At 42.2% G+C, this 21039-nt stretch overlaps 2 gene segments (V, D, J or C); both read right to left on the reverse strand.

The window, feature by feature from the left end:
• Positions 1-9312: 9312 nt before the first annotated feature.
• LOC132869437 (Ig heavy chain V region 5A-like) lies at positions 9313-9773 on the reverse strand. The segment is given in 2 exon segments: positions 9313-9623; positions 9722-9773. Coding segments are annotated over 2 exon segments (351 nt in total).
• Positions 9774-13431: 3658 nt separating this feature from the next.
• Positions 13432-13937, reverse strand: LOC132869438 (immunoglobulin heavy variable 1-24-like). The segment is given in 2 exon segments: positions 13432-13802; positions 13886-13937. Coding segments are annotated over 2 exon segments (423 nt in total).
• Positions 13938-21039: the final 7102 nt, after the last annotated feature.

Consider the following 21039-nt stretch of genomic DNA (forward strand, 5'->3'; position numbering starts at 1 on the left):
AAGTGACAAGTTTCAAATAGAAATGTGACAAACGAGCGATATTAAGTGTACATTACAATGTGAACGTACACTCAGCGGTTCCAGTTAGGCATTCTCCAGAGATTGTTCACATGATGTTTTGGTTTCCAAAAACAAACTTAAACACAGTTGATTGTTTATTTAAACAACTTACCACTTATAAAATGATCGGAGCAGACTTTGCTGTGTTTGGAAGGCTGATAATCCTTGCGGTTGATTCTCTCAAGCCATAGATTTCTCCTTTGTATGCTGAGTTTGTTTGCTCGCCTTCGTGCTTCCGTACAGTGGGAATTCCATAAAAGCTCCGCTTGACGTCATCTGACCTATTACGACAGCCGTGAAATCAACAGGTGTGCCCCATTGCTAGCTTTAAATAGCCTGCTTTGGTTCTTTTGAAGACTTTGTACTCGCGCGTTACAATGTGTGCTCAGTGACCCGTACGGTAAGCTTGACCCGCAAGATGGCCGCCACGAGGGAATCCCCGACTCTGTGACGTCATGTGAAAACTATCTATATCTGCTCCTTACTGATCCGACTGAAAACTCAAGAGCTCCTGTAACCAGAAATGTGATGCACTAAGTTCATTGCTGAGATTGTTGTTTTGGCTGTAATTATGTTTGCTATTATGTGAATGAAAATGTATCGGAAAACCAAATTGAGCAGAATTTAATGTACTTTCACATGGTTATTGCAAAAAAAAAAAAGGAGAAGGAAACATGGTAAATAACTGGCTGTCTCATGTATAAAGATACAAATAAATTCTGCTACGAGGAGTCAACGCAGCAACAGCATAAAATTATCCTGTCTGCTCATTCAGCCTTCTCTAAACAGCATATCTGTTTGCATGGTCACATGCCTGGGACCTGCAACACTACTGAGCTCATGCAGCCAGACTCAGTGGTGATAAAGCCAGGAGAGACTTGAACCATTACCTGTAGAGTGTCTGGAGCTTCGATCACTGATGGCAGCAGCCACTTTGGAACAGCTTGGATTTCACACCCTGCAGGAAAACCTTTGGAATGGATCAATATAATTTATGATGGGGATATTGCAGAAGAAAGATTCACTGAAAGACAAATTTGTCATTTCTCAAGACACTTTCAGGAACACTGTGACCTTACAGGGACAGAACATGCAGACTGAAGACACTGTATTACTGCGCTCAAAGACCACACAGTGAGACAAATCAACAACATCCCTGTACAAAAACACCTCATACAGTGTACAGTATAACAGAATGTCCACAAGATACAAAACTTGTCCATCCATAGCAAACTAAAAAATAAATAATCCCACAAATTACAATGGAGTTTCATGTTAATTTTTTTATTCGTTTGTGGCATAGATTTGAAACGACAGTGCTACATCTCTCACACTGCTGCACATTTATACACACTATTCTGGAGCCTATCCCAGCTGACTATGGGCGAAAGGCGGGGTACACCCTGGGCAAGTCGCCAGGTCATCACAGGGCTGACACACAGACACAGACAACCATTCACACTCACACCTGCGGTCAATTTAGAGTCACCAGTTAACCTAACCTGCATGTCTTTGGACTGTGGGGGAAACCGGAGCACCCGGAGGAAACCCACGCGGACACGGGGAGAACATGCAAACTCCACACAGAAAGGCCCTCGCCGGCCACGGGACTCGAACCCAGAACCTTCTTACTGTGAGGCGACAGCGCTAACCACTACACCACCGTGCCGCCCCCCAATATAATATACTCAGCATAAACATTTTAAATAGATTCTATATTTTTGGTCCATCCATGACATATTACTAAAGTAGCCTATTTACTGTTGTTGATGTGGGTCACTTGCTGTTAGCCAATTCACTTTCTCGTACCAGGAGAGCTGAAAGGAACGAGTATTATTCCTTACCTTTTTCACCAAGTCAATTTGAGGCGTTGGTCTACCCTGCTCTTTAATTTTAATTTTTTCCTCGAAAGGAAGACTGGCAAATGGCTTCGCCAAAATTAAATCAGCAATGCTTGGCATCCGTGCGCAGCTTTCTTGCTAGCTGACTAGCCCCCTCAAGTTCAAGTTCAGTCACTCAAATAAACGGCATTTCTGGAACTAAGATAGCAAACTTGACAACACAATATTTACACTTTATTTACAATGAAAATATATACAAACTAAAAAAGCTGGTAGAAACCGTATGTAATGAATTAAATCGAAATGTAAGCTGATCTCTTACAATACACCACAGCACTTGCGAATCCACATGGGACTGAACTGAAATTCACCGCTGCCTGTCTATAGTTGAAACGAGCTGTCAATCAAAGAAAATATCTGGCCGCTTTCACCAATCACCAGTCTCCTCGCAGAAACTGCCATGTCCCTCCCACTGTGAGGCTCGGAGTCCGTGGGCAGGCATTTTCGCAGTATTTGTCCAATAACCGTCTTGCATTTTGAGACTGACAAGCGCATAGCTCCCAATGCCATTGAAGTCCACTGAGGCTGGGCTGCATCGTGTTGTCACGAGGGGGAAAAGCTCACGCACACATTAGGCAAACTGGGGAAAGTTATAACGGAATGATTTCACGCTGTAGTTGGGTTGAGCACATATTTCGATGATTCTGGATCTGAAATAGCAATGTTATAAGGTTGGCTATAACATAAGCCTAGCGCAATTCATCCTACACGATGTTCGTCATTTTTAGAGGAGGCTGAGCCTCCCTCGTTGTCTTAGAGCAATCGCCCGTGCTTTCCAGGCAACAAGAGGCACAAATTCTCAGCTCCGTCACATCTGTAGACGAGGAGATTTACTTCCAACTGATCAGAGCAGTTTAGAGAACTGGAATATGATCATCATTAAAGCTGTTAAAGCCAAACTTTCAATGTCCAAAGACAGACATTATGTTCAAATTATAAACTGTGATGTTCATATCACCTGGCCTTTGGAGAGTCTGAATGCTGCAGTTACACTTCACCTCCTTCACATTAACTATGGATTGGAATGGAATGGATTGACAGATTATTCATGATGGATTAACTGTATATCCAGCTCAGGACAAGAAATTATTTCATGTTGAGGCCAAAGATGAAACATGAGGTTGATTTCCCTTTGTCTTTGAAATACAGAGGGGTCTGAACCCTCCAAGCTCATTTATATCAGGCATCCCTGGGGACAAGTGGACTGCAGGGAGATGAAAATGAACAGGGATGTTTTTGTACAGGGCTGCAGGGAGTCTGTAGTGCTGTGTGCCTGGCGCAGTAATACACAGCCGTGTCCTCGGTCTGAGAGTTTTTTCCTCTTAAATAAACTGTTCTGCTGGATGTGTCCTGGCTGAAACTGATCTTGCTCTTCACTGTATCTTTGAGATTAGTGCTACCATCATTACACAGATATCCAAGCCATTCCAGAGCTTTCCCAGCAGGTTGTCGTATCCAGTTAATACAATAGCTCGACTCTGAGGTCTTACAAGAGATGGAGAACGACTCTCCAGGTTTCACGAGCACAGAGGCTGACTGACTGAGCTCCACAGCACCAACACCACCTGAGAACAACAACAATAAAACATCATCAAATCATTTTCCCAACCAGGTATGAAATCTAAACCCATTCAGCCAACATGGAGACTTACAGAATGCAGCTGTGAGCAGCAGCAGCACTGATGACAGCATTGTTGTTTGGGATAAAACTGAAGTGAATTAAACTGTTCAGCTGCTCTCGTCCTCACCACACACACACTCACAATCACCAACCTCATATAAGAGACATCAGTGAAGGATTTGCATCAAATGCATCACATGACCTTGAAGACTCGGGTTTTAAAACTAAACACTTGCGTATCTCTGTGACCAACTGATTCAAGTTTCAAAGTGTTTGTCATATGCACAGTAAGAACATGTCCTCTTGCACAATGAAATTCTTAGTTTGCCGTCCAGCATGAGTGCCAAATTACAACAATAAATAGGTGGAAGAAATTTTACAAAGTCAAGCCAATATAGTGCAAAATAAAAAGAAAAAAAACCCAGTATATTACAAAATAAAGGTAATGTATTTACCTTTTTTTTTTTTCTTCCTTATTTACCTCAGAGCCAGTCACTGAGGGTGGGGTGCAAACCAAGTGTGGACAGTTTATGGGTGAGTTTGTGGGGGATGACCCTGTTGAAGGCAGAGATTTAGTCAACAAAGAGTCTTCTGATGTAGGAGTCTTTGTTTTCCAGGTGGGAGAGGGTATAATGGAGGGCAGCAGTGATGGCGTCTGAGCTGGACCTGTTGGGCCTGTAGGCATACTGCAGGGGTTCCGGTATACTGCTTTGAATGTGGGCCAGTAGGGGAGAGTGGGGAGGAGTGAGCCGCTTTTTTTATTTTTGGACCCCTAGTCAAAATAAAAGGGCTGAAGTTAAAATGATCCTATGCAAATGAAAGGTATTCAGAGTAGTTGCAACACGAACCAAGTTGTACAACTAATCGTGCGACCATCAGTTCTACAGATGGGAGAAAAAGCCTGTTAATTTTATGGCTCACTCCTCCCGATCTAAGGGAGGTGTGAACCACCCCATGGGGAGGACTGGACCACTGGCTTGAAATCATGAACAAATGACATTTGTCATGAAATACAAACTTTTATTTGAACTGTAACAAATGAAACGTATTAAAAAAACAAATCAGACTGTAAAACTTGTAAAACAGTAAAGATATCAAAAAAATCTAAAATCTTAACAAAAAAAGTCCAGCTATTATAAGGTTTTTTTTTTTTGTAGGAACACGTGTTTGCACAGCAGCATTACAGTCTATAAAACATAATTAAACCTGAGGCCTGTCTTTAGCCGAAACACCAAAATAATCTGAAATGAGATACTAGTAATGGGCATGCTTAGCCAAATAACCAACTAACCTGAAATTGGAACTCAAGGCTTCTTAAAGCCTACAACAGAAGTATAGGTACCTCGTATGCCATCCCAGCATACAAAAATTAACAGCGTTTCAATTTTGGGTGATAGTTTAGAGAAAATTTGATCTTGATTAACAGGCAATATTGTTGCCCGGAGAGAAGAGATTTAACAATGGTAAGGGTTGGTAGGATTATTGGTAATCTGTGGATTATAGCCCCATACCTTAATTACATGTAAAAGTATTAGTACGGTAATGTATCACCATGACACAAGATTAGTTAAGGGAGGAGTGGGCCACTGAAGGGAGGAGTGAGCCTAGGCTCACTCCTCCCATGCACTGTGTGGCTCACTCCTCCCAAAATGACCCGCCATTGCTTCTGATGTCGACCTACATTTGAACGGAAGGATGTGGCCCAGGTTATGTCATCACACAATACCATAGTACATGCCTAATAAACAACAACAACAACGTGATTGTTATCTTGGTTTATTAGACAATAGGATGAAAAAACATGTTAAGTGAAATATTTACTTACTACCATGAATTTTAGACTTTTGTTCTCCTATTGTGAGCAGGGTGCCAGGCTTCCATCCACTGTGGGTTGAAGTCAGGGGAATTCCCTGGTGACTTCATATGACAAGTTAACTGGGATAAACCCTGGCTAAATTTAGAAAAATTTTAAGTGGTTCACTTCTCCCCATGGCTCACTCCTCCCCACTCTCCCCTACCACTCAAAGAATTTTGAGATGATTGCAGTGAGTGCTTTCGGCCTGAAATCATTCAGGCAGGTGGGTGGACTCTTCTTGGGAAGAGGGACAATGGTTGTGGTCTTGAAGCAGGAGGGAACAGTGCTGTGGCTGAGGGAAAGGTCGAAGATAGCAGTGAAAAGACTGAGACTCTTGAGAAGACTGAGGTCTTTTGGTGTGTGCAGGACACTGCTTAGGACTTTTTATGACTCTGTGGTAGCATCAGCGATTTTCTACGCTGTGGTCTGCTGGGGCTGTGGAAGTTCAGAGAGGGACAGGAAGAAACTTAATAAACTGGTCAGAAGGGCTGGCTCAGTCTTGGACTGTCCTCTGGACTCCATTGAGGTGGTGGGTGAGAGGAGGATGTTAGCCAAGCTGACCTCAATCATGGATAACCCCTCTCACCCCCTACATGAGGCTGTGGGGGCTTTAAGCAGCTCGTTTAGTAGTAGACAGCTACACCCACAGTGTAAGAAGGAGAGGTACTGCAGGTCATTCATACCTACTGCTGTCAGACTGTATAACCCCCACAACTTGTAACGTAGCACCAATAACCTGTTTGTCGTTTGCACTACTTCACCACTACTACCTCTGCCATCTCTCATCGATGCAATTATGTGCAATTAATATAGGCCCTAAACTATATTTATGCATACTTGTATATAATTTATGTATATATGTGTGTATATATACAGAGTCTACCTGTAATGTGCAATTTTTCCGAGCCTCTCAATAAGGCAATTTTTCTATACTTTTTCATGGTAGATAATACAAATAGCCCTCTGTATTTAATCCTTCGTTTGTCTAATTTTTATTTCACTTTTATTTTTATCTGTTTGACATTTTCTTGCTACTGTAACACGTGAATTCCCCCGATGTTGGATGAATAAAGTGAATCTAATCTAATCTAAAACATGAGCCAGCTCATTGGCACATACTCTGAGGGACCGCCCAGAGATGTTGTCTGGTCCTGCTGCCTTCCTGAGGTTGATCTTCCTCAGAGCTTTATGTACCTGGCCTGATGAGACTGTTGATTGGAGACTGTTGATGGTGGTGCTGGTGGGGCGTTGGTTGGTGCAGGTGTGTGTGCCTCCTCTCTGTGCTGTAGCTGGAGGTCTCAAAGCGGGTGTAGAAAGTGTTGAGGTCATCCGTCAGGCTGTCTGTGGAGCTGATGGTGCTGGTCCTGAAACCTGCGAAGTGCTGCAGGCCTTGCCACATCTGCCCAGGGTCGGCAGTAGAATAGAAGCTGTCCAGCTTCTCTCTGTACAGTGCCTCTTGGCCACTGTAATGGCTTTCCTGAGTCCATACTTTGCCGCTTTGTATTCCATTTCATTGCCTGATCTAAATGCAAGAGAGTGAGCATGCAGCATGCGTCATACCTGACTGTTTATCCAGGGCTTTTGGTTGGGGAACTTCCTGATCTGTATGGTGGGCAGGATGTTGGAGACCCTTATATTTCTAGAACAGCGGCTCTGACAGTAGTTTCAGCTTCAAGGTTTACAGAACAGTGCTTGTTCTAATATGTTTTCATTTCTAAATAATTTACACAGACACATATCATGGATGCTCCACATAAACTGATTTAAATCATGGAGAGGAGATTCATCTGATGGAGAATGTGTGGCTTTTAATGGAACAGAAGCCTCTATCATGTGCTATAATTTTCAATCAAATATTCAAGGATCAGTGAAATAGGCAATCAGGATTAAATGCTGAATTTAGAATGATAATTATTATCAATGCTTGAGGATATTGGGATCATGATTGTGGAAAAATTCTACTACTCTTCAAAGTCATGACAAAATGCTCTCACACTTTCTCACACATGATATACAAACTCTGACTGGTTGAGGTGATTACTGTTCCCGAATGATATGACAGTATACCAAGTTCTTGTTTGTGATGTGATTATAATAGTGTGCAGAATGTGAAGCAATAATGGAGATGTCACACAGAGGTTTAAAATCTACGCAAGAAACTACTGAAAAATAATTAACATGGAAATCTGTTGCAATTTGTGGGATTTTTTTTTTTTGTTTGACTTGGCTCTACGAGACATTTTCAACAGAAGAAGAATAAGCCTTTATGTGGACACATGCACAATCAAGCACAGTGAAATTCATCCTCTGCATTGAACCCATCTGAAGCAGTGAATACATGCACACACACCCAGAGCAGTGGGCAGCCACACTACAGCGCGAGGGGAGCAGTTAGGGGTCCGGTACCTTGCTCAAGGGGAATTCAGCCCAAGGCCACCCCATGAAGACATTCTGTTACACTGGACACTGTGTGAGGTGTTTTTATACAGGGATGTTGTTAATTTGTCTCACTGTGGAGAGCGAGCGCAATAATACACAGCTGTGTCTTCAGTCTGCAGATTCTGTCCTCGAATTGTTATTGTGTTAGTTCAGCATCTCCAGAGACACTGCTACTTAGTTTTTAGTTTCTCATTGGAATATAGACTCCCACAACTATAGATGTGTCCAATCCACTCTAGAGTTTTTCCTGCAGGTTGTTGCATCCAAGACGTACCTTCGCTCATGACTGAATATGAAACCATGCAGTGGATGGAGAGACTCTGGCCTGGCTGGACTGTCATGGAAGCAGGCTGAGTCAGTTCCTCACCATGCACATCTGTGGAGGAAAACACATGGTGATATCTCATGCAATATACGCTGCACATTTATTGTTGTTGTTGTAAATGAATGAATTTGATAAAGCACTCACAGGAAGCAGCTGCCAGCAGGAGCAGTAGAGATGGAGAGAACATGGTGTGTGTTGTTTGTACTGGGGTCTTCTCTGTTCTCCAACGTTTAACAGAGACCATCACATAAATAGATCGATATCCAGCCCTGATGCTTGTATTTGCTTATCTGCTGATGATGGGAGGACAACAGATTTAAAATTCATTTCATTCTTGAGGAAGATATTCATCTTATGGAGAATGTGTGGCTTTTTAATGGAACAAATCTTTGCCATAACAGAAAGTTCTTTACCAACTTCAATAACAGGTCAACAATAGAGGGAATTGTACATACAGAGAAACTTGCTACAAGGATTAGATACTAAATTTAGGGCAATAATTATTATCTGTGCTTGAGGAAATAAATTCCATGCCTGCCCACTTCTGCATTTATTTTTCTTTGCAATATTTTCTCACAAACTCTGTTGGTTCTTTTTCTCACAATATAAACACATTAGTCCTTGTAACCGCAGTGACGTGAACAAGGATGAAGCAGAAAACATGTCACGCAGCATCACATGAGCTCCCAATACACTTCCAAGTTCATGTTTCTGGTCTTTTGTGGCTCCCACAAGCTTCATATCTGACCACATGCTCCTGTGACTTTCTTACAGCTGATTCCCATCCTGATGCACACCTCAAGTTTGGACTTTTCTGACAATTATTTCTTTTTTTTTCAAAATGAAACATATTTCCAGACACATTGTTGGACATAAATCCTCTCTCAGTCCTTTTAATCACTCAGTCATTTTATCCTCAACATGTGGGGCAGATGTTGTCGAAGTAGAGAAAGAGCGCCTCTCAGAGGACTTGAAGCAAAATAAAAAGCAGAATGTTCATGAAGATGTTCATAATAAATGACTCTGGGGTTCAGTTTCCTGCTGAGGGAATATTTACAGCTCATGAGGATGTGCTTGTGTCAGTTTTTGTACAGCTCTAGAGTCTGTTGTGTCAGTGTGAGTCTCGTGCACAGTAATAAACAGCCGTGTCTTCAGCTTTCAGACTCTTCACTTCGAGGTACAGAATGTTTTTACTGGTGTCTTTAGTGATGGAGAACTGGCCCTGCAGAGACTGAGCAAATATTGTGCTAGTGCCAGTGTCAATGCGCCCGATCCACTCCAGTCCTCGTCCTGGTTTCTGACGGATCCAGTGCATCCAGTTGCTGCCCACTGAGAATCCAGAGGCAGTACAGGACAGAGTGACTGACTCTCCAGGTCTCTTCACCACAGAAGCAGAGGAGGTCAGAGACTGTCCATAAGTATCTGGAAAAGAAGAGTATAACCCGGTAATGTTATAATCTTTATCAGGACAGAATGGCTCTTTTTCCTCCCAATAATCTCATGAAAAATCTGAAACTTACATGAAATGAGTGCAAATAAAATACAATGTCTGAAAATCATCCTTCTCTGAGTTCTGCTTCAGCCAGATTGAAAGTGTGTGGGAGTGTAATCTATCACACAGCTCACTGGAAACTAGAAGAGCCAAGAACATGCTGTTTATACCCGACTCTATTTGAATAGGGAGTGTCCATGAGCACTATGGATGGATTAAACCCACAACCACAGGCTGCTCAGTGTAGAGATGAGTGGATGATTAGAAGGTTCTATGTGGAACTCGACAACAGAATGTTTCACGGTTAGAAAGAGTAGAGAATAAAACCATTTTTAGAAGCTGAGAACCCTTAATCATCCACAGAACCTTTAAACCATTCGAACGTCTCTGAATGGGAAAAAAAAGGATATGATTTTATACAGTGTAACATCAAACAGATTCACATTTCAGATGAAAAGTTTAAACAGGGATTACGGTATTTGTATAAAATTAGACAAATCAATCAACTGCCTTATTTCAATCCTTATGAATTTACCATGAAATCAGGTTCTCCAGAACAAAGAGCCTTATCTACTGATCAACACAACGCAGGTTGCTGATATGCTGTACGTAATTCTGTTTAATCTGAGGGTCATGATTCACAGCAGAATGTGAGAAGAACTAGATAGAACTCGACGCCAACGGCGTCGATGGGATGCCTCCGCCCGGTAGACTTCACGCCTTATTAAGTTGTGATTTGGGGATGGATATTTGACCTCACAGTAACCTTGACCTGGTGAAATTACTTGTATTAGCCTTGGAGATATTGTGTTCACAAGGTTTTCGGACAGACATTTGACCTCACAGTGACCTTGACGTTAGACCTTTTGATCTCAAAATCTAATCAGTTCATGGTTGTCCCAATGCACACAGATGGTGAAAGTTTGGTGAAATTCCTTTCAGTAGCCTTTGAGATATCGTGTTCACAAGGTTGCGGGACGGACGGACGCACGCACGCACGGATGGACACACGGACAACCTGAAAACATAATGCCTCCTGCACCTTAAGGCGGCAGAGGCATAACAACCCCCCCCCCCCCAAAAAGCAACAAAATACGGAATAAAAGTATTTGATGGTATGAACGCATCTTTTTTATTTTTCAATAATTATTATTCTAGCATTTTTCACAAATTGCTACTGTCATTTTGCCAGTTTGTTTACATTCTAAGCAGAAATTATCTTGTTGTACGGAAGCCGTGAGAGGCCCTTCATATAATCTTTTTTTATTCACCTTGTTATCCCGAGATAACGACATAATTAATTCAGGATCTCGAGAAAACACCACAACTAATTTGAGATCGAGAAAACAAAACCGTTATTTTGTGATCTCTAGAAAACAAAACAATTGTTTCATGATCTCAGCTGGATCACTGTGTCTCCGTCGGTAGAGACGAAGCCGGGCCAGTCTTCTGCGGAGGTGCCGCAGACTAATTTTGAAATTATCCCTTATTAAAAGACTTAATGCAATCTCTCCCTGTGTCAACCCCTGATCAAAATATTGCCTTATTAGGTGATCGATTATTCCAGTCATTCTAATGACCAAAGTTGCGTCTATACAGAATGAGAAATATCCCCAAAGTCAGCATATCACAAGTCTCTTCTTGGCGCACCTGAATGAACCATTTCTCAGCTGTTTTCTCAAGATCACGGAATAATTGTTTTGTTTTCTCGAGATCACGGAATAATTGTTTTCTCGAGATCTCGAAATAACGGTTTTGTTTTCTCGAGATCTTGAATTAGTTGTCGTTATCTCGGGATAACAAGGTGAATAAAAAAAGGATTATATGAAGGGCCTTTCTCGGCTTCCGTATTGTTAGACATTTTGTATCAAGTTTTTATTTATCGAATTTGTTAAAAATAAAAATAAAGATAGAACTCGACGCCAATGGCGTCGATGGGGATGCCTCCGCCTGGGAGACTACACACCTTATTAAGTTGTGATTTTGGGATGGAAATTTGACCTCACAGTAATCTTGACCTGGTGAAATTACTTGTATTAGCCTTGGAGACATTGTGTTCACAAGGTTTTCGGACAGACATTTGGCCTCACAGTGACCTTGACCTTAGACCTTTTGATCTCAAAATCTAATCAATTCATGTTTGTCCCAAAGTGCACAAATGGTGAAAGTTTGGTGAAATTCCTTTCATCAGCCTTTGATATATCGTGTTCATAAGGTTTCGGGACAGCTGCATGCACGGACGCACGGACAGACGGCCAACCCGAAAACATAATGCCTCCTGCACCTTAAGGTGGCGGAGGCATAAATATGTGAAATAGATGTTGCCTGTTTACCTATGACAATATACAGAGGATGTACAAAGTTATTTGCATGTTTGTATCACATTTAATTACAAATACATGTATAAATGTGACCGGGTGCAGGGGCTAAAGTTTTATGTAACTATTTGCAGACAGGAGTAGTGACAGTGGAAGTTTTTGAGGATTGTCCTTGTAAGCAGTTTATGTTTAAAGAGATAGAACTCGACACTAACAGCGTCGCTGGGGATGCCTCCGCCTGGTAGACTACATGCCTTATTAAGTTGTGATTTGGGGATGGACATTTGACCTCACAGTAATCTTGACCTGGTGAAAGTACTTGTATTAGCCTTGGAGATATTGTGTTCACAAGGTTTTCAGACAGACATATGACCTCACAGTGACCTTGACCTTAGGCCTTTTGATCTCAAAATCTAATCAGTTTATCTTTGTCCCCAGATGCACAAATGGTGAAAGTTTGGTGAAATTCCTTTCATCGGCCTTTGAGATATCGCGTTCACAAGGTTTCGGGACGGACGGACACACGCATGACAGACGGACAACCCGAAAACATAATGCCTCCTGCAACTTACGGTGGTCGAGGCATAAAAATGGCCTGAATGTGCAGAGAGCAACAGGTTGAGACGGTTGAGTTTGCACAGACTGCCCTCTAGAGGCACAAAAGTGTTGTCAAAATATCCAGAACTGGAAGGAGAGATTTAAAAAAAAAAAAAAAAAGGTTCAAATGTTCTTGCTGTCAGTAAAAAGGTCTCCCGTGGAGCAGCGATACAAATGAAGGAAGTCTGAATTCCAGATTGGAGCATTTGTATCAGCACGGTTTAAAAGAAAGAAAGCGCTCAGATCCAGTATCAGTGGGAAATTAAGTAATTTATAACTGTCTTTTTGATGGAGTTTGTTCTTCACTCTGTGATGAAGCTTCTTTAATGTCATTTAAAGAGCAAAATAAAGAAACTTCCTGAAAGATGAAATGCACTGACACCACAGTTCTGCTGAATTCTTGAATCTGCTTAAAGTGTTGATTTATGTTTTGTGGGATTTTTTTTTTTTTTTTTAAGGTCAACTTGCTGAATAAGTTTTGTATCTTGTGGAGATGTGAATCTTCCACTAAACCTGGTTGAGACTAGAGGTGTGGATTGGGACTGGGATGACTCTTAGTTTGTTGGGTGAAGAACCATCAGAGCCACAATTCACACACCATGCTGACACTGATGCCCTTTCTACCTCTGGGAGTTTTTCCAGTGTTTCCAGGGGCAAAGTTCATAGATATATGTATCTATTTTGAAGAAAAAAAAAAAAAATCTAGTTCAGGCCCTTCCTACATTCGTTTTAAATCCAGAAGCACGTGGATATTTGGAGCAGTAAACAGATACAGAGAATGTTTTCCTGTCTATCAATTCCAGCTGAAGCAGCTTCAGTTAGTTCAGATACAGTCTGTGTCTGGTTTTTGTACAGCTGCTTCCTCAGCTCCAGTCACTGTGGCTTGTCGGGCGCAGTAATAAACCGCAGTGTCCTCTGTCTTCAGACTCTTGGCCGCTAAGTACTGTGTGCTTGCTGGGACGTTTTCTGTCATGGTGAACTGGTTCTTCACAGACTCTGCATATGTTGCTTCATTACTGCCTGTACTCATCTCACCAATCCATTCCAGAGCTTTCCCTGGTTTCTGCGGTATCCAGTGTATGTTTCTGCTCGTCATCGAATATCCACTTATTTTACAAGAAATCTTCACAGTTTCTCCAGGTCTCTTTACCACAGCAGGAGACTGGTCCAGTCTGATCTCAGCACTGCAAAAACCTGCCAGATAAAGCAATCAGAAATAATCATGAACACAGTCAATCATACACTCAGTGGGAAACATAGAAAGAAGTCTCAGAGACCTTGTGTTAACATGAGGATAAAAATGCACTGCTGAATGACGCTCAGCCCCATAATCAAACTCTGTGATGGCTGGAAGTTCTGGAATTCAGTTGGGTGATATGAGCTTTAGCTGAGCAACGAGCTGATTTTTATGCAGAGCAAATAAGAACAGGATGGATTTGCATCGACATCCTTTTAACCAATAGAGTCAGGTCTATAATATGAAGATCCACGGGCTGATTTTGCATGTGCCAAGGATGAGAGCGATGACATTTTACAGTTTGTCAGTTCAGTTTCGTGGTTGTTTTTAATAATTGGTGAACATGCAAGTGGCCGTCAGAGTTCTTGTAATTTAGTAATTTCCTTCACTTCAGAGATGGTTAATTATGAATGAACATATTTTATTGAACGACTAAGGCACTGTCGATATCAGTGTTTATAATATACATGTTGAAGGTGTCCGAATTGATATGTTGAGTGTGTATCCTCTCATCTCATCTCATTATCTCTCGCCGCTTTATCCTGTTCTACAGGGTCGCAGGCAAGCTAGAACCTATCCCAGCTGACTACGGGCGAAAGGCAGGGTATACCCTGGACAAGTCGCCAGGTCATCACAGGGCTGACACAGACACCCATTCACACTCACACCTATGGTCAATTTAGAGTCACCAGTTAACCTAACCTGCATGTCTTTGGACTGTGGGGGGAAACTGGAGCACCCAGAGGAAACCCACACGGACACAGGGAGAACATGCAAACTCCGCACAGAAAGGCCCTCGCCAGCCATGGGGCTCGAACCCGGACCTTCTTGCTGTGAGGCAACAGCGCTAACCACTACACCACCGTGCCGGCCATGTTGAGTGTGTTACTGTTGTTATTTAGACGATGTCTCTGCTCCTAATTCCGAGAGATAATACTTGTTTCTTTTCTCATTTCAGAAAAAAAAAGCAAGTTTCATGAGTTTAACCTCAGGGGAAGTGAGATACTGCCCTCTATAGGTGCAGAAACATTTACACATTTATTTTCACTGTTCATGAAATATTCTGTGACGTGAAGAAATGAAAAAAGGTTCAATATGACTAATCTTGAAAGAATATAATTTTAATGCAATTCTTTGATTAAAACTATTGTTTGTGTGTTTGAAATGACACAAACTATGAAAATTTCATTCCAGTGAAATTTACTGAAAACATGGGGAGGAGATTCATCTGACGGAGAATGTGTGGCTTTTCATGGAACAGAAGCCTTTTTATCATATCCTATAATTTTCAATCAGATAGGAAAGGATCAGTGAAACAGGATGGATAAGATTTGTATCTTGTGGACATTGTTTTACTGCACACCAGTGGCGGCTGGTAGTCTTTCAAACAGGGGAGGCTGGTCGGTTACGATATTTCCAGATTTTAAAAGAAAAAACACCAATTTTGCCCATACTCTTGCCTCTGATCTGGCTGATCGGTGGCAGGGTCACAAACTGTGAAATAACAGGTTCTTTTGGCCCATTAGCCTACTGTCCAATATACATGATGGTGGTGTTGGGGGGGGGGGGGGTACATTTTAACATTTTAAAATTGTGGCATGTTTAAAAATTGATCATTATTGAAAGCAGCTCTTTGTCAGGAATCTCAGCAGTAGAGCTGGGTGCCACACATTTCATTCAATGACACTTTCCCTATATTTTACTTATTTTGACTGAGAAATGTTTTATTGACAATTTTGATAACCCTTCACTTTTAATCCAGGTCTGTAGTGTGAAATGTTCTCGGCTGTGTTTTTGTTTAAAAATGTTTTCCAAATTGTAGCTGTGTTTAATTCATATCCAGAAAAATATATATTCCAATATAATATACTCAGCATAAACATTTTAAATAGATTCTATATTTTTGGTCCATCCATGACATATTACTAAAGTAGCCTATTTACTGTTGTTGATGTGGGTCACTTGCTGTTAGCCAATTCACTTTCTCATACCAGGAGAGCTAAAAGGAACGAGTATTATTCCCTACCTTTTTCACCAAGTCAATTTGAGGCGTTGGTCTACCCTCCTCTTTAATTTTTTCCTCCAAAGGAAGACTGGCAAATGGCTTCGCCAAAATTAAATCAGCAATGCTTGGCATCCGTGCGCAGCTTTCTTGCTAGCTGACTAGCCCCCAAGTTCAGTCACTCAAATAAACGAAATTTCTGGAACTAAGATAGCAAACTTGACAACACTATATTTACACTTTATTTACAATGAAAATATATACAAACTAAAAAAGCTGGTAGAAACCGTATGTAATGAATGAAATCGAAATATAAGCTGATCTCTTACAATACACCACAGCACTTGCGAATCCGCATGGGACTGAACTGAAATTCACCGCTGCCTGTCTATAGTTGAAGCGAGCTGTCAATCCAAGAAAATATCCAGCCGCTTTCACCAATCACCAGTCTCCTCGCGGAAACTGCCATGTCCCTCCCATGTGAGGCTCGGAGTCCGTAGGCGGGTGTTTTCGCAGTATTTGTCCAATAATCGTCTTGCATTTTGAGATTGAAAAGCGCATAGCTCTCAAATGCCGTTGAAGTCCACAGAGGCTGGGAGTCCGTGGGAGTCCGTAGGCGGGCATTTTCGCAGTATTTGTCCAATAACCGTCTTGCATTTTGAGATTGAAAAGTGCAGAGCTCCCAAATGCCATTGAAGCCCACTGAGGCTGCGCTGCATCGTGCTGTCACGAGGGGGAGAAACTCACGCACACATTAAAGTTATAAGGGCATTTTTAGAGGAGGCTGAGCCTTCCTCGTTGTCTTAGAGCAATCGCCCGTGGTGGGGAATGTGGAGAGGGGTTAGCTGAGATGAGCAACCAGAATCAGGAGGGTGGGGAACGTGGAGAGTTAGCCGAGTTAGCTGAAGTGAGCAGCATGATTCCCATGGAATCATCAAACCCAGCTAATTTTCCAACAGACCATGGTAATTTCCCTGAAAACATTGCAGATGCTAATGTGAAGAGGTATAGCCTTCAAACTGGCCCATGTAAGCCAAATGGTCCCTTTCCCGTCACTGGCAATTGCAGTTTTTCAACCCATTACTACACATCTGTCACTAAAGCTGGTTTTAAACTTCCATGAAGCTGGTTATGCTACTTGCCCAAGCTTGACTGTGCATATTGCGAGCCTTGCTGGCTTTTTGCTAATCGTCAAACCCCCTCCTACAATAATGCCGGGGTAAACGGAGTTAGAGATTGGAAACATATCTCCTCCAAAATTGCAGTGCATGAATCTACCCAGATCCATCTCGGTGCGTGTGTAGTCTATGAGCAGTGGTACAATAGATGCTGATATGGAGAGGGATGTTCATAATGCGGCTAACTTTTGGAGGCAAGTGTTAGAGCGCATTGTGAATGTCACACTGACTTTAGCGTCATGTAACATGGTATTTAGGGGACACCGAGAGTCCATTGGGCAGGGGAATGCAGGAAACTTTTTGTCCATCATTGAACTGTTGGCCCGCTATGACCCTGTCCTGAAAGAACTGATCAGCCAGCCTGAGGGATCAGTTAAATATCTGAGCCATGCTATTCAGGATGAGATCATTTATATATTATCACAGAGAGTCAAGATCAACATAGTTCATGAAATAAATGCATCTCCATTTTATTCCATCATTATGGACACAACTCAAGATGTAGCAAAGCGTGATCATCTGAGCCAGGTCTCCAGGTATGTTTTAATTGATCAAGATGAAATGGGTGTTGCTACAGATATCAGGATAGTTGAGGCTTTTCTTGGATTCGAGATAACTGTGAATGCATCCGCTTCTGAACTGGAGGGCCGAATTTTTAGCTGCATTGAAGGGAATGGCTTAGCTCTCTCCAGATGCCGTGGACAGGGTTATGATGGCGCAGCGAACATGAGCAGAATTTATTCTGGTGTTCAAGCGAGAATAGCGGACTGGGAGCCCCTTGCTTTGTACGTGCACTGTGCGGCTCATTGTCTGAATTTGGTACTGAATGATTCTGTCAAAACTATCCCAGAGATTAGACAGTTTTATGATGTGGTTGAACAACTGTACAACTTTTTTGCCAACAGTGTTGAGATGGGAATTATTTGGCGACTTATTGAGCCCAGAGAGCAAGGACATAACCTTGAAACGCCTCTGCCCAACCTGCCGGTCCACCCACTATGATGCACTTGTTGCGTTAAAGTACAGATATGGAGACATCATTAAAGCTCTCGACAAGCTCTCACTTACAAGCGAGAAAATGAATGAACGAGATGAGGCAGATGCACTTACAAAGGCCATTACTAAATTTCAGTTTGTATTTTTAATCAGCCTTCAGACAAAGATTTTGGAGTGCACTAATGCCATCTCAGGCCTAGAAATTCATATATTTTTTCACCAGCCAGCCGGACTAGTTACCTTCCAAACAGAAAATCAACTAGCCAAAATTTGTTCATGTATGAATTTTACTTCTGTCAAAAATAACGCAAAAGAGAGTAGTTACCATTGTTCATGACTAATGTGCACTTATTTCAAGACCCGAGTATTTTGATACTGTTGTTAAATACATAAATGAGAACACAGAGCACCATAATATCAACAAATAATAATATATTGGAAAACTTGGCAATTTGGTGTATGAGTATTGAAAACAAATATACTTACTATCGTGACTATAGCACACAAAATATGTCCAACATGCTTTCTGTATTTAACCATTTATGAGAGAGAAAGCATTAGGAGCTTCATATTGACTAGGAAACAACTTGAAAAAAATTAATTATTCCATAAAAATCGTATCGCAGCCAAGGCCTACCCTGCTCCCACGTTTGCTTATAAGTCCTTTGTTGTTTCTCCTTCTCGTACGCTTTATCGGCGGCCTTTTTCTCCTCTTCAGACCGAGGTCGCTTTGTCCCCGTCTCTGGCGGTTTCTGTACACCTTTCAGAAAATTCCACGTCGCAACGTAGCTTTGGCAGATGTAGATGTAAACAAAAAAACACACGTGTTTAAATGGGCAATAATGTGGCCACATCTATTGAATTTGATAACGTGATGTGGCAGTGGGGGCGTGGCCAAGCGTCGGTCTGTGAATGGAGGGCGGAGTCAGGGAAGGTAAGTGGTGGAATCATTGCACCCGTGTTTGTGTGTCTTCCCCAGTGACCACGCCCTTTAAAAGGAGAGGAGAGCAGAGAAAAGGAGCTCTCCCCGACCAGAACACGTGTGTGTGTTTGCGCACGCGCGGCTGGGAAATGATAAAAGGCTGAAAAGCTAGCAATAAACAGTTCATTGAGAATTCAGTTCTGGCCTGCCGTGCTTCTGTGCTCCACCCACCAGGTCCAATACTACACATGATTACCGCGATATTCAACGAGATGCGTTATATGCATGCGCAGTAGTGAAAAAAACGACAGCCTGACTCGTACACGATATGATTCGGAATTCTTCGGTAATTTCCGTTCTGCCGATAAACACATCGATTAACACAGACACGGCACATGTTTAATATGTGGCGGCTTTAGTTGACGGTGTGCCTCAATCTTCGCTTCATATATATTTTTTTTTATTTTCAACTAGCCAGCTGGGCTGGCTAGTGACAGGAATTACCCGCCAAATGACAAATTAAGTCGCCTCGGGCGACTGGACCACCGCGAATTTCAAGCCCTGCATCTCAAAGTTACTGCAGGAGAAGACCACTGATGTCCTCAAAGCGTCTGCATTATTGCAGAATGCTGTACGAACTCTACAGGAGTACAGGGAGCAATTTGATGAGGCAAAGGCTTCCACTCTGGCATTGGCTGTGAAATGGGGCAGTCAAATGCAATTTGTAGCCAACAGGTTGAAAAAAGTGAAGCGCCACTTTGATCACCTTAGCGAAGACAGTCGGCTTTCCGATGCAGAACATTATTTTCGGGTGAATGTGTTCTATGCACGCCTTGATGTAATCATTCAGCAGCTGTCACAAAGGTTTGTCAGTTTAAATCGGACTGCTCATTTGCATCCAAATATGCTCCAGCATGCCAAGGACAAGGAGCTATACAAAGTGGCCCGTCGACTGTGTGATCACTATAGAGGATGTGCAGTCATGTGACCTGTCCGTGTTTAATCCGCCTACTCCGCCATATTGGACGGCTTCAGGATTGTTTACCTTGCATGAGTGTAATGGATCCAGGGAGTAATCCCCAAGAAAATTCGGAAAATACCCCATCTACATCGCGCAATTACTTGTCTAAGTTTGTTCAGCATTTTGAAGGTGACATTAGGCAGCGTTACGTGGAAAAGTGTTCCAGGTTGGGGGTTGCAGATCCGTACAACTTGCCGCAATCCTTGTTCAGGGAAATTCGGAGCTGCGGTGCCGGCGATTTGCCCGATCTGGCCTACCACGACATTTACAATTTTCTCGTTAATCGTGAATCGTGTTACACTGGCAAAGCCCTCAAAGCTTACAAGAGCCTGGAAGCTTATAAATATTTTGTTGCGGGATGGATCTCAACTATACCTCTGGAAGGTTCCGAAGAAGGAAGTCTACTTGATAACCTCATGGGTAAGTGGCATTAAGACATTTATCATAAAGAGACTATGCAGGACGTTTTATCGCTTTAGTAATTTTAATACAGAATTTACTCTGATGAAATTATTCAGACACTCCAACGCCCCCCCTAAAGAAAAAAATCAGATCTGCGCGATTCAGCCGTGAAAAAGGTGCATCCGCCATTTTCATCCCTGTTTAAACTCATAGGTTAACCGACTTTAACTGGCTAATGAGGCTCGGTGGTCGGTCAAGATTTTTTTTTAGTTTTTGCCATCCCTACTATGGATTGACCTTTCAAAGGCATATATGAGCCAAAAAGATAAAACATTGTCATAGACTAGGCCAGGGTAGTAGGGCTAGGCATAGCCATTTTAAACGTTAGAGACTGTCTAGTTTCTAAGTATGCAGTTATCATTCAATCCGAAAATCAACTTAACAGATGTACTAGGAGTATTGAATTAGAAGATTACACCTACCTGATATGAAGTGTTCACTACAAATTCGGCTGGTAGAACTGGGGTACCAGTTTTCTCTTCGCACAGCGGACACCCATTTTGCGCCTCTCTCCTCGTCTGCGGGGAATCTATAAAATGACAGGCCCTCCTTTTGGCCCTGTCTATTGGTACAACCAAATGCTGAACAAGATATAGCCACTCTCGAAAGATCT

This window comes from Neoarius graeffei, chromosome 20, assembly GCF_027579695.1.
Source record: "Neoarius graeffei isolate fNeoGra1 chromosome 20, fNeoGra1.pri, whole genome shotgun sequence".
NCBI classification, from domain to species: Eukaryota; Metazoa; Chordata; class Actinopteri; order Siluriformes; family Ariidae; genus Neoarius; species Neoarius graeffei.